This window comes from Mobula hypostoma, chromosome 5 (genome assembly GCF_963921235.1).
Source record: "Mobula hypostoma chromosome 5, sMobHyp1.1, whole genome shotgun sequence".
In the NCBI taxonomy this organism is placed as follows: Eukaryota; Metazoa; Chordata; class Chondrichthyes; order Myliobatiformes; family Myliobatidae; genus Mobula; species Mobula hypostoma.
Genome location: NC_086101.1, coordinates 5170971 through 5182408, shown reverse-complemented (window position 1 = coordinate 5182408; position 11438 = coordinate 5170971). Strand labels below are relative to the sequence as shown.

General features: G+C 45.7%; 1 protein-coding gene across 3 annotated transcripts in view; it reads right to left on the bottom strand.

The window, feature by feature from the left end:
- The window catches only part of LOC134346521 (butyrophilin subfamily 2 member A1-like), a 52018-nt gene that overhangs the window by 7357 nt on the left and 33223 nt on the right, over positions 1-11438 (bottom strand). For all 3 annotated transcript variants that reach the window (XR_010017941.1, XM_063047930.1, XM_063047931.1), the window contains 2 exons: positions 9437-9463; positions 6119-6145 (listed from right to left, as the gene is read on the bottom strand). Coding sequence is in view for 2 of the 3 variants with exons in the window: in XM_063047930.1 (XP_062904000.1) it covers positions 6119-6145; positions 9437-9463 (54 nt within the window). In the remaining variant the exon portion in view is untranslated. The remainder of the gene's footprint in view (positions 1-6118; positions 6146-9436; positions 9464-11438) is intronic.

The following is an 11438-nucleotide window of genomic DNA, read 5'->3' as shown; positions in this document are numbered from 1 at the left end:
CCTTTACAAGGCCACATTTGGAGTACTGTCAACAGTTTTGGGCCCCATATCTCGGAAAGGATGTGTTGTCATTGGAGAGAGTCCACAGGAGGTTCACCAGGATGATTTTGGGAATGAAGGGGTTAACACATGAACAGCATCTGCCAGGTTTGGGCCTGTTCTCACTGGAATTTAGAAGAATGCAGCGGGGGGATCTCATTGAAACCTTCCGGATGCTGAAAGGATGAGATAAGGTGGATGCGGAGAGGATGTTTCCTATGGTGGTGGTATCCAGAACCAGAAGGCATAGCCTCAAGATTGAGGGGCGACCTTTTAGAATAGAGGTAAGGAGGAGTTTCTTTTAGCCAGAGATTAGTGAATCTGTGGAATGCTCTGCCACAGACAGCAGCAAAGGCTAAGTCCAGGGGTATATTTAAGGTGTTGGTTGATCATTTCCTGATCGGTCAGGACATCAAAGGATATGGCAAGAAGATAGGTAAATGGGGTTGAATGGGAATGCGTCAAAAGCTTTCTTTACGACTCTATCTACCTGGATCACCAGTTTCAAGGAATTATGGATCTGCATTCCCAGATCCCTCTTTTCTACTGCACTCCTCAGTGCCCCAACGCTCACAGTGCAAATCCTACCCTGCTTGGTCCTCCTAAAGTGCAACACCTCACACGTCTACAGTAAATTCCATCTCCATTTTTCCAGCTGATCCAGATCCAACTGCAAGCACTGTCTTCCTCGCTGTCCACCACACCCTCATCTTGGTGTCATCCGCCAATCTGTTCATTCAGTTCACTACGTTATCATCCAGACTGCTGAGGTACTGCAGATGACAAACAACAGTCCCAACACTGATCCTTGTGCGCACCACAATCACAGGCCTACCATCCAGAGAAGCAACCGTTTCCTACCACTCTCTGGCTTCTGCCACAAAGCAAATGTCTAATCCAACTTACTACCTCATCTTGAATGTCAGGCGACTGACCATTCTTGACCAAATGGATCCCTGACTTCCTCACCGGGAGACCACAGTCTGTGTAGATTGAAAGTAACAACTCCTTCTTGCTTTAAGGTAAGGGGTGGGAAGTTCAAGGGGGATATTAGAGGAAGGTTTTTCACTCAGAGGGTGGTTGGTGCGTGGAATGCACTGCCTGAGTCAGTGGTGGAGGCAGATACACTAGTGAAGTTTAAGAGACTACTAGACAGGTATATGGAGGAATTTAAGGTCGGGGGTTATATGGGAGGCAGGGTTTGAGGGTCGGCACAACATTGTGAGCCGAAGGGCCTGTACTGTGCTGTACTATTCAATGTTCTATGTTCTACGATCAACACTGGCACACCTCAACGATCAGAAAGGATCTGGCAAGTGTGGATTGGGGACAGGCTGTTTTCTGGCAAAGGTGTTCTTGGTAAGACTTGGTAAGCCTTCAGAAGTAAAATCTTGGGAGCACAGAGTTTGTATGTTCCTGTCAGAATAAAAGGCAAGGATTACAGGTTTAGAGAACATTGGTTTTCGAGAGATACCGAGGCCCTGGTTAAGAAAAAGGAAGTGCTTTGCTGGTACAGGCAGGTAGGAACAAATCAGGTACTTGAGGAGTATAAGAAATGCATGGGAACATTTCAGAAGGAAATCAGGGGGGACTAAAAGAAGGCATCAGGTTGCTCCAGCAGACAAGGTGAAGGAGAATCGTAAGGGGTTCTGCAGATACATTAAGAGCACAAGGATAGCAGAAGACAAAACTGATCCTTTGGAAGATCAGAGTGGCAATCCATGTATGGAGCTGAAAGAGATTGGGGGGGGGGTAGAATCTAAAATGGATTTTTTTTTGCATCTGTATTTACTTGGGAGACAGGCACAGGGTCTATAGAAGTGAGGCAAAGTCATGAACCCTCTACAGATCACACAGGAGGTGGTGTTTCTGTCTTGAGGCAATTTAGGGTAGAAAAGTGCCCAGGGCCTGACAGGGTGTTCCCTCAGACCCTATGGGAGACTAGTGCAGAATCTGAAATGACCTTAGCAGAGATATTTAAAACACCTTAAGCCATGGGAGAGGTGCTGTGGGATTGGAAGACAGCTAATGTTGTTCTGTTGTATAAGAAAAGCTCTGAGAATAAGTCAGGAAATTATAGCAACACACACAAAATGCTGGTGGAACGCAGCAGGCCAGGCAGCATCTATAGGTAGAAGTACAGTCGACGTTTCGGGACGAGACCCTTCGTCAGGACTAACTGAAGGAAGAGTTAGTAAGAGATTTGAAAGTGGGAGGGGGAGGGGGAGATCCAAAATGACAGGAGAAGACAGGAGGGGGAGGGATGGAGCCAAGAGCTGGACAGGTGATAGGCAAAGGGGATACGAGAGGATCGTGGGACAGGAGGCCCAGGAAGAAAGAGAGGGGGAGGGGAGCGCCAGAGGAAGATGGAGAGCAGGCAAGGAGTCAATGTGAGAGGGACAGAGAGAGAAAAAAAGCAAAAAAAAACTAAAAAATTAATAAATAAGGGATGGGGTACGAGGGGAAGGTGGGGCATTAGCGGAAGTTAGAGAAGTCAGTGTTCATGCCATCAGGTTGGAGGCTACCCAGATGGAATATAAGGTGTTGTTCCTCCAACCTGAGTGTGGCTTCGTCTTGACAGTAGAGGAGGCCGTGGATTGACATATCTCTGGACAGTAGAGGAGGAAATATCTGACTATCTCTTCTTTCAGTTAGTCCTGACGAAGCGTCTCGGCCCGAAATGTCGACTGTACCTCTTCCTGTAGATGTTGCCTGGCCTGCTGCGTTCCACCAGCATTTTGTGTGTGTTGCTTGAATTTCCAGCATCTGCAGATTTCCTCGTGTTTGCAGGAAATTATAGACCAGTCAGCCTGACATCAATAGTGGGACGGGTAGCAATCTGGAGATCCTGTCCTTTAATTTAGCACCTAACTCTGAACTCAAGCCTTCGATCCAGGTCATTGGTACCAATGTGGACAACCACCTCTGGCTACTCACCCTACCGCGCAAGTATGCTGTTGACTTCATCCGAGCTGTCCCCGACCCTGGCACCCAGGAATCTCGTTCTCATTCACAAAACCTCCTTTCTGTTCTCTAACCAATGAATCCCCTATCAACACAGGTTGCCTCATCTCCCCTCTTCACTTCAGAGCCACAGAGCCCAAATCAGTGCCAGAGACCTGACTGCTGTGACTTTCCTCTGCTCGGTCATTCCACCCCCTCCAACAGATACAACAGCACAATGGCCACAGAGGTACTCTACACTGGCTGCCTACCCCTTTTCTCCCAACGTGACAGTCACCTATTTATCTGTGTCCTGCACTGTGGGTGTAACTATCTCCTTCTATGTCCTATCTGTCACCCACTCAGCCTCCTGAACGATCCAGAATTCATCCAGTTCCAGCTCTAACTCTTTAATGTGGTTTGTTAGAAGCTGCAGCTGGATGTACTTCTCACGGATGTAGTCGTCAGGGAGACTGGAGGGCTCCCTGCCTTCCCAGATCCCACAAGAGGAGTGTTCCAGTACCCTGCCTGACATCCTTATGTACAGTAAGACAGAATAAATAATGAAAAAGAACCACCTAGAGCCTACGCCTCTCCTCACCGGCCTTGATGAGCCAAAGCCTCAGGTGACTCAAACACTGACCCACTTAACACAACGCCCGCTCCGCTTAAAGCTAGCTTCTTTTTACTGGATCTTGCCAAGTGCCTAATTCTGCGCAATCCGATGTCTCCTCGGGAACTGCTTCGGAATCGGAATGTGGGAGGAAACCAAAGCATCTGGTCACAGGGAGAACGTACTAAACCCTTACAGGCAGCAGCAGGGACTGAACTGGGTTGCTGGCATTGTAAAGCATCTCACTAACTGCTATCCCTGACCCAAAGTCCATCTATCCAGACCCTATATCCTCCACTTCCCAGACAGTCAATTCCACCTTGACTGTATTATGTGACTTAGCAACCACAACCTTCTGGGGTTGGAGACTTCCCGAAATTCACTGCCTTCCACATCAGGAGGCTTCAGACCTGAGACTCAGACACTCTAACCTGCCAGTTCCATAAACCAGAGTAAATCTCCATCAACATCACTAGCATATGTTGTGAAATTTGTTGTGACGTGGCAGCAGTACATTGCAATACATAATAATAAAAATTATAAATTACGATAAGTATATATAATTAGTGCAAATAGAGAGGGAACAACACTACTGAGGTAAGTGTTCATTGTCCATTCAGAAACCTGATGGCAGAGGGGAAGGAGCTGTCCCTGAATCATTGAGTGTGTGTCTTCAGGCTCCTGTACCTCCTCCCTGATGGTAGCAGTGAGAAGAGGGCACGTCCTGGGTGAGGGGGGTCTGCAATGATGGATGCTGCTTTTTTGAGGCATTGCCTTTCAAAGATGTCCTCAATACCGGGGAGGCCAGTGCCCACGATGGAACTGGCTGAGCTTACAATTTTCAGATCCTGTTCGGTAGAACTTCCACACCAGACAGCGACGGAACCAGTTAGAGTGCTCTGTGAGTGCTTTACTGTGTAAAACCTAAACAGTGAATGGTAGGACATTCCTCCATGTTCTAAACTTACTCTTTTGTACACTGGTCATGTCAGTCTTCCCTTATGTATAATTTTCATAAATTCTATTGTATTTCTTTTCTCCTGTGAATGTCTGCAGGAAATGAATCTCGAGGTAGTATATGGTTACACATATCTACTTTTGATAATAAATTTATTTGAAGTTTGAATTTTGCCTTTCCTCATATGTGAGCATTGTCACCATGCCACAGTCGGGTCAACTTCCTAAGCTCTGCCCAAGAAACCGGTGCAGAGAGATTAAAACCAGTACCATCCAGGTGCTGTGGAGGGAATGATACATCGAACAGTACAGCAGAATATTGTGCTGGTATTTTAACCTTCTCTTAAGGTATATCTAATCCTTCCCTTCCGCACAACACTCCATTTTTCCATTGTCCATGTGCCTATCAGTTTCTCAAATAGAAACATAGGAAACCTACAGCACAATACAGGCCCTTTGGCCCACAAAGTTGTGCCGAACATGTCCCTACCTTAGAAATTACTAGGCTTACCTATAGCTCTCTATTATACTAAGTTCCAAGGACCTATCTAAATGTCTCTTAAAAGACCCCATCATATCCACCTCCACCACCGTTGCCAGCAGCCCATTCCACACACTCACCACTCTCTGAGTGAAAAACTTACCCCTGACATCTCTGTACCTACTCCCCAGCACCTTAAACCTGTGTCCTCTTGTGGCAACCATTTCAGCCCTGGGAAAAAGCCTCTGACTACCCACACGATCAATGCCTCTCATCATCTTATACACCTCTAACAGGTCACCTCTCATCCTCCGTCGCTCCAAAGAGAAAAAGCCAAGTTCACTCAACCTATTCTCATAAGGCATGCTCCCCAATCCAGGCAACATCCTTGTAGATCTCCTCTGCACCCTTTCTATGGTTTCCACATCCTTCCTGTAGTGAGGTGACCAGAACTGAGCACAGTACTCCAAGTGGGGTCTGACCAGGGTCCTATATAGCTGCAACATTACCTCTCGGCTCTTAAACTCAATCCCACGATTGATGAAGGCCAATACACCGTATGCCTTCTTAACCACAGAGTCAACCTGCGCAGCAGCTTTGAGTGTCCTATGGACTTGGACCCCAAGATCCCTCTGATCCTCCACACTGCCAAGAGTCTTACCATTAATACTATATTCTGCCATCATATTTGACCTACCAAAATGAACCACCTCATACTTATCTGGGTTGAACTCCATCTGCCACTTCTCAGCCCAGTTACCCTGAATGTATCTGCCTCCAGCATGCCCTGTACTGGCAGGGTGTTCCACGCACCCAGCACTCTGTGTAAGAAACCTGCCAGATGTTACCAGCCACTACCTTGAGATCAGTTACTTTCCAGTACTTACTTAATAAAGAAAACTTACGGAATTTATGAAAGACTACCTGATTGATCTGAAGGCAACACAACTCCCTGTAATCAAAGGTAACAGAGGATAAAGGGCAGCCTGCCAGCATTGCTCCGACACCAGGAGCTAATGCCTCAGTACGGAGGGAAAGATCAGTGGCATGTTTGGCAAGTGCACTTCATTCCCCAATGGTCTTACCTGCGTGACTTCGCATCCTGTTCCATTCTGGAAAAAGAAATAGAAGACGTGAGGCACAAAGAATTAAAAAGAGAAACTAACACCCCACTTCCAAAGAGCTAGGGATCTGTGGGCAATCATAGGTAATCGTAATTTCAGTAAGGTCAAAGTTAGGAAAGTGGCCAGTTACATCGTGGTGAAGTTTAAAGTTCAAACTACATTTATAATCAAAGTATGCATTCAGTATACAACCCTGAAATTTGTCACAGATAGCCTCGAAACAAAAAAAAACAGCATGGAACCCGTTCAAACTAAACATCAGACACTCAACACAGAAAAAAACAACAAATCATGCAAACGGCAAACAATGGGCAAAACCCACAGGATATAAAACATCAAACCACAGTCACTGAAGTAGATGCTATCTGACTTGCTGACTTTCTCCAGCATATTGTGTATAATATGCTAACGTGGTTTTGTTATGTAACAGGGTTACATGTAGCACCATGGTCCTGAAAAACGTTGTCTCGTTTTTACTGTGTACTGTACCAGCAATTATGGTCGAAATGACAATAAAAAGTGACTACTTGACTTATAAGCCTCAGGATGATGGTCTCAAGATAAGGGGCAGGTGGTTTAAGACTGGGAAACGCCCTCAGATCATTGGGAAATCTCTTTCAAGCAAGTCGTGTAATCATATGAAGCGAAGTCGGAGGGCTTAAGATAGAGAGGCGGGGGTTATGGGGAACATGGATAAAGCCAGGATGAGAACGATGGGTAATGCTGGGAAAGTGGAATAAAGATACGAGACAGTCTTACTGAAATTATTTTCACATGAAATTCAGAAGCTGGGAAGGCCACTTGATCCCTGCTGTGTTGCCAATCAATGAGATCGTGCCCCATTCCCTTTTATTTAACCTCATGATTTCAGACTGTTTAATTTACAGTACACAAATGTAAAGGAGAACAAAATAATTGTTACTCCGGTTCCAACACAGCACCAAAAAAAAACCAAAGAACACAATAATAATACTAAAACAACACACAAAAAATACCCGTACATGAAATAGCTTAAATACTGTGCACAGACTAATTGTATGTCCATAAAGGATGCCAGGTACAGGATTAAGGGCTAAGGTGACTGACAAGAAATAATAAAGTAGTGGTCAAGTTAGTGGGTGGGGGTGTTGATCAGCCTTACTGCCTGGGGAAGTAACTATTTTGGGGTCTGGTGGTCCTGATGTGGATGCCATGCCTGATGGGAGTACTTTTACTTTAAGGTTATACTTTATAGTCGCCAAACAATTGGTACTAGAACGGACAATCATCACAGCGATATTTGGTTCTGCGTTCCACACTCCCTGAATTACAATATTAAATATTGAAGATATTTAGTAGGACAAACAGCCCATGAGCAGGGTGCGTGGGATCCTTCAGGATAAATCCTGCATCAAGTGTGGGATCCTGCATGAGAGAGGAGCTTGTCCAACTGAACTGGAGGAGGATACTGGCGGGGATGATGGCAGAGCAGAGATGGCTGAAGTTTCTGGGAATAGTTCACAAGGCGCAGGGCAGATATGTCCCACGGAGGAAGTAGTTCTCAAATGGCAGTGGTAGGTAACCATGGCTGACAAGGGAACTTAAGGACTACATAAAAGCCAAGGAGAGGTAGCAAAAGTGAATAAGAATCCAACAAAAGGCAACTAAAAAAGCTATAAGAAGGGTAAAGATAAAATTTGAGGGCAAACTAGACAATAATATAAAGCAGGATACCAAAAAGTTTTTTCAGTTATATAAAGAGTAAAAGGGAGGTGAGAGTTGATACCGGACCACTGGAAAATGATACTGGTCAGGTAGTGAATTTAAACGCAAACAACAGGAATTCTGCAGATGCTGGAAATTCAAGCAACATACATCAAAGTTGCTGGTGAACGCAGCTGCCTGGCCTGCTGCGTTCACCAGCAACTTTGATGTATGTTGCATAAAAAGGCAGCGGAGGTTTGAGATCAGAGAGTTCCTTCTAGATGAGCTGCCACCCACAGCCGACGTGCCTCGCCTGCCCAGAGTGACTGGATTTCAGGCACCAGTAACCCGCCTTTGCCCTTCTGGCAGTCGACACAACTCCCTTGGTATTAGTAGAGGTGGTGGCCAGGAGCGGGACTCGGCCATCACAGGCTATTTGAGACGCTCATCATTGAGAGTATTTAATAGGTCGTGGGATCTCATCCCCACTACCTCCCGCAGCTGTGACAACCTTCAGCAATTTGGACAGACAATGGAGTAGGAAAGGCCTGGAGGGATGTGGGCAAATGGGATTAGTAAAGTAGGGTATCCTTTGCTCTGCTGTCCAATTCTCTGCTGCGTTCTGTAATCCTTAATAGTAGACTTGCACCATTACCTCAATGTAAAAAAGGAGAGGGGGTGAGAGTGGTAAGAATTCTCCGGAAGTTAACACTATTATATGAGCACCATTTTACTTTACTAAGCCTCCAAATCCTCGATTTCCTTAATTCCCATATCTACAAGGCCCAGTGTGTGTGCTCCTGATTGAGTGAGATGGTCGTTTACCACCATCCTGTCAGCAAGACTGATTATTTTTGCTATACTCCTCTTGCCCCTGTGACAGGGATGGGGCAGAGACATTGCACAAACGTGCAAACTTGCACAGTAACAATTTGGAGTTTGTGCACTGTTCTGGTCACTACTTACAGGAAAATTATCAGTAAGATTGAAGGAGCCCCAACCAAACTTCCAAGGATAAAGCTGGGAATTGAGGACCTGAGTTATACGGTGGTGAGAGTGTGGAATGAGCTGCTCGCGGGAGTGGTGAATACCGGTTTGAGATTTCAACATTTAAATGAAATTTGGATAGATACAGGAATGGGAGGGGTATGGTGTGCCATGGTCTGGGTGCAGGTCAGTGGCACTAGTCAGATTAATAGTTTGCCATGGACTAGATGGGCCGAAGGGCCTCTTTCTGGGCTGTGGTGCTCTATTTATTTTCTATCTTCCTTTCTATTTACTGTGCAAAATGTTCAAAAATACTTTGAAGTCAGTGGATCACTGGGGTCTCACTCCCCCCTATTTGTGCCATTTATCAGAAGCATTGTAGACAAAGGGCCCAAAGCATTGTTGACGATCCCCACCACCCATCCCACTATCTCCTTGACCCACTGCCGTCAGGGAGGTGGTACAGGAGCATCATAACTCAGATTGCCAGGCTGCATTGACTAGATGGGCCGAAGGGCCAGTTTCTGTGTGGTATTGTTCTCAGACTCTGTGGGTGAGAGATCAGGTTCATGATTAATCCTGGCACATTCCTCCACCAGCCTGACGTACCTGATGTGACAAGGGGTCTCCATTGTTCTGAAATGAAAAGAGAAAATTAATTCAAACATAGAACTTTAATTTTTCAATGAAATATTCCCAGAGAGACCAAGTTATCTCAAAAACATTTAACAAAAAATACAACCTCCACATTCATCACCGTAAATCCTCAATCTAACTGAGGGGAGATTTGATAGCAATATAGATAGGGTAAACACAAGCAGCCATTTTCCTCTGAGGTTGGCTGAGGCAAGAAATAGAGGTCAGGGGTTAAGGGTGAAAGGTGAAATGTTTAAGGGGAAGGTGAGGGGAAACTTCTTCACTCAGAGGGTGGGGAGACTGTGGAACGAGCTGCCAGTACAAGTGGTGGGTGTGATTTCCAATTTGGCATCTAGGAGAAGTTTGGATAGGTACATGGATTGGAGGAGTATGGAGGACTATGGTCCAGCTGCAGGTTAAAGTTCAAATTTCAAAGTTAATTTTAATATATATGTCACCATACACAACCTTGAGATTCATTTTCTTGTAGGCATACTCAATAAGTCTATAGAATAGCAGCCGTAACAGAATCAATGAAAAACTGCCCAACTTGGGCATTCAACCAGAGTAAGTACAGAAGGCAGCAAAAACTGTGTAAATACAAAAATAAACATTAATTATAATAGACAAATAAGCAATAAATATTGAGATCATGACATGCAGAGTCCTTGAAAGTGAACTATTCAACGACCGGGCAAGTGAAGTTGAGTGAAATTATCCCCTTTTGAGACTAGGCAGTTTAAATGGTTCAGCACATAATAGATGGACTGAAGGGCCTGTTGCTGTGCTGTAGTTTTCTACAACTCTAACATCTCCCGATTAATTTTGCCATGACATCTTAGTGGCTTTGTGTCATGCCCGATAGTGTAACACTTCACAGTGCCAGAAACGAGCAACCGGGGTTCAATTCCCGCCAGTGTCTGTCAGGAGTTTTTCTGTTGTCCCGTGACCATGTGGGTTTCCTCCGGGTGCTCTGGTTTATTCCCAGCATGGAGTACCTTTACAGCAGGCATTTATCAACTGGACTTTGAGCATATAATTGGACTTCGAGCTCCCCATCACTGATCACATCTACACAGAGCACGGTGGCAGGAAAGCAGCATCCATTGCCAAGGATCCCCACCACCCAGGCCAGGCTCTCGTCTCACTGCTGCCACCATCAGGCAGGAGATACAGGAGCCCCAGGACCCACACCACCAGGTTCAGGAACAGTCATTACTCCTCAACCATCAGGAACCACCACCCAGGACACGCTCTCGTCTCACTGCTGCCACCATCAGGCAGGAGGTACAGGAGCCCCAGGACCCACACCACCAGGGTCAGGAACAGTTATGCCCTCGACTATCCCCCTGAACCAGAGGGGATAACCTCACCCAGCCCATCACTGAGCTGTTCCCACAACCTATGGACTCACTTTCAAGGACTCTTCATCTCATGTTCTCGATATTTTTTGTTTATTTGCTTATTATTTGCACAGTTTGTCGTCTTTTGCACATTGGTTGTTTGTCCATTCTGTTGGGTGTGGTCATTCATTGATTCTATTGTGTTCTTAGATTTACCAAAATGCCCACAAGGAAATGAATCTCAGGGTTGTATATGGTGACAGATATGTACTTTGATAATAAATTGACTTTGAACTTTGAGCGGTGGGCATGCATATTGGCGCCAGAAGCACGAAGACACTTGTGGACTGCCCCTAACACAATCCGCGGACCACGTTGGATAATGTTGATAAGTGACAGATTTCACTGGGCTTCAATGGATATGGGACTGTAGAGTTGATCTTTAATTAACTCTTACTCACTTGCTTACACTCACTGGAACTCAGAAGAATGAGGAGGGGCCTCATTGAAATGGTGGAAGGCCTCAGCAGGGTGGCTGTGGGGAGGACGTTTCCCATGGTGGGAGAGCCCACGATCAGAGGACACAGCCTCAGAATAGAGGGAGACATCCACTTTAGAACAGAGATGGAGAA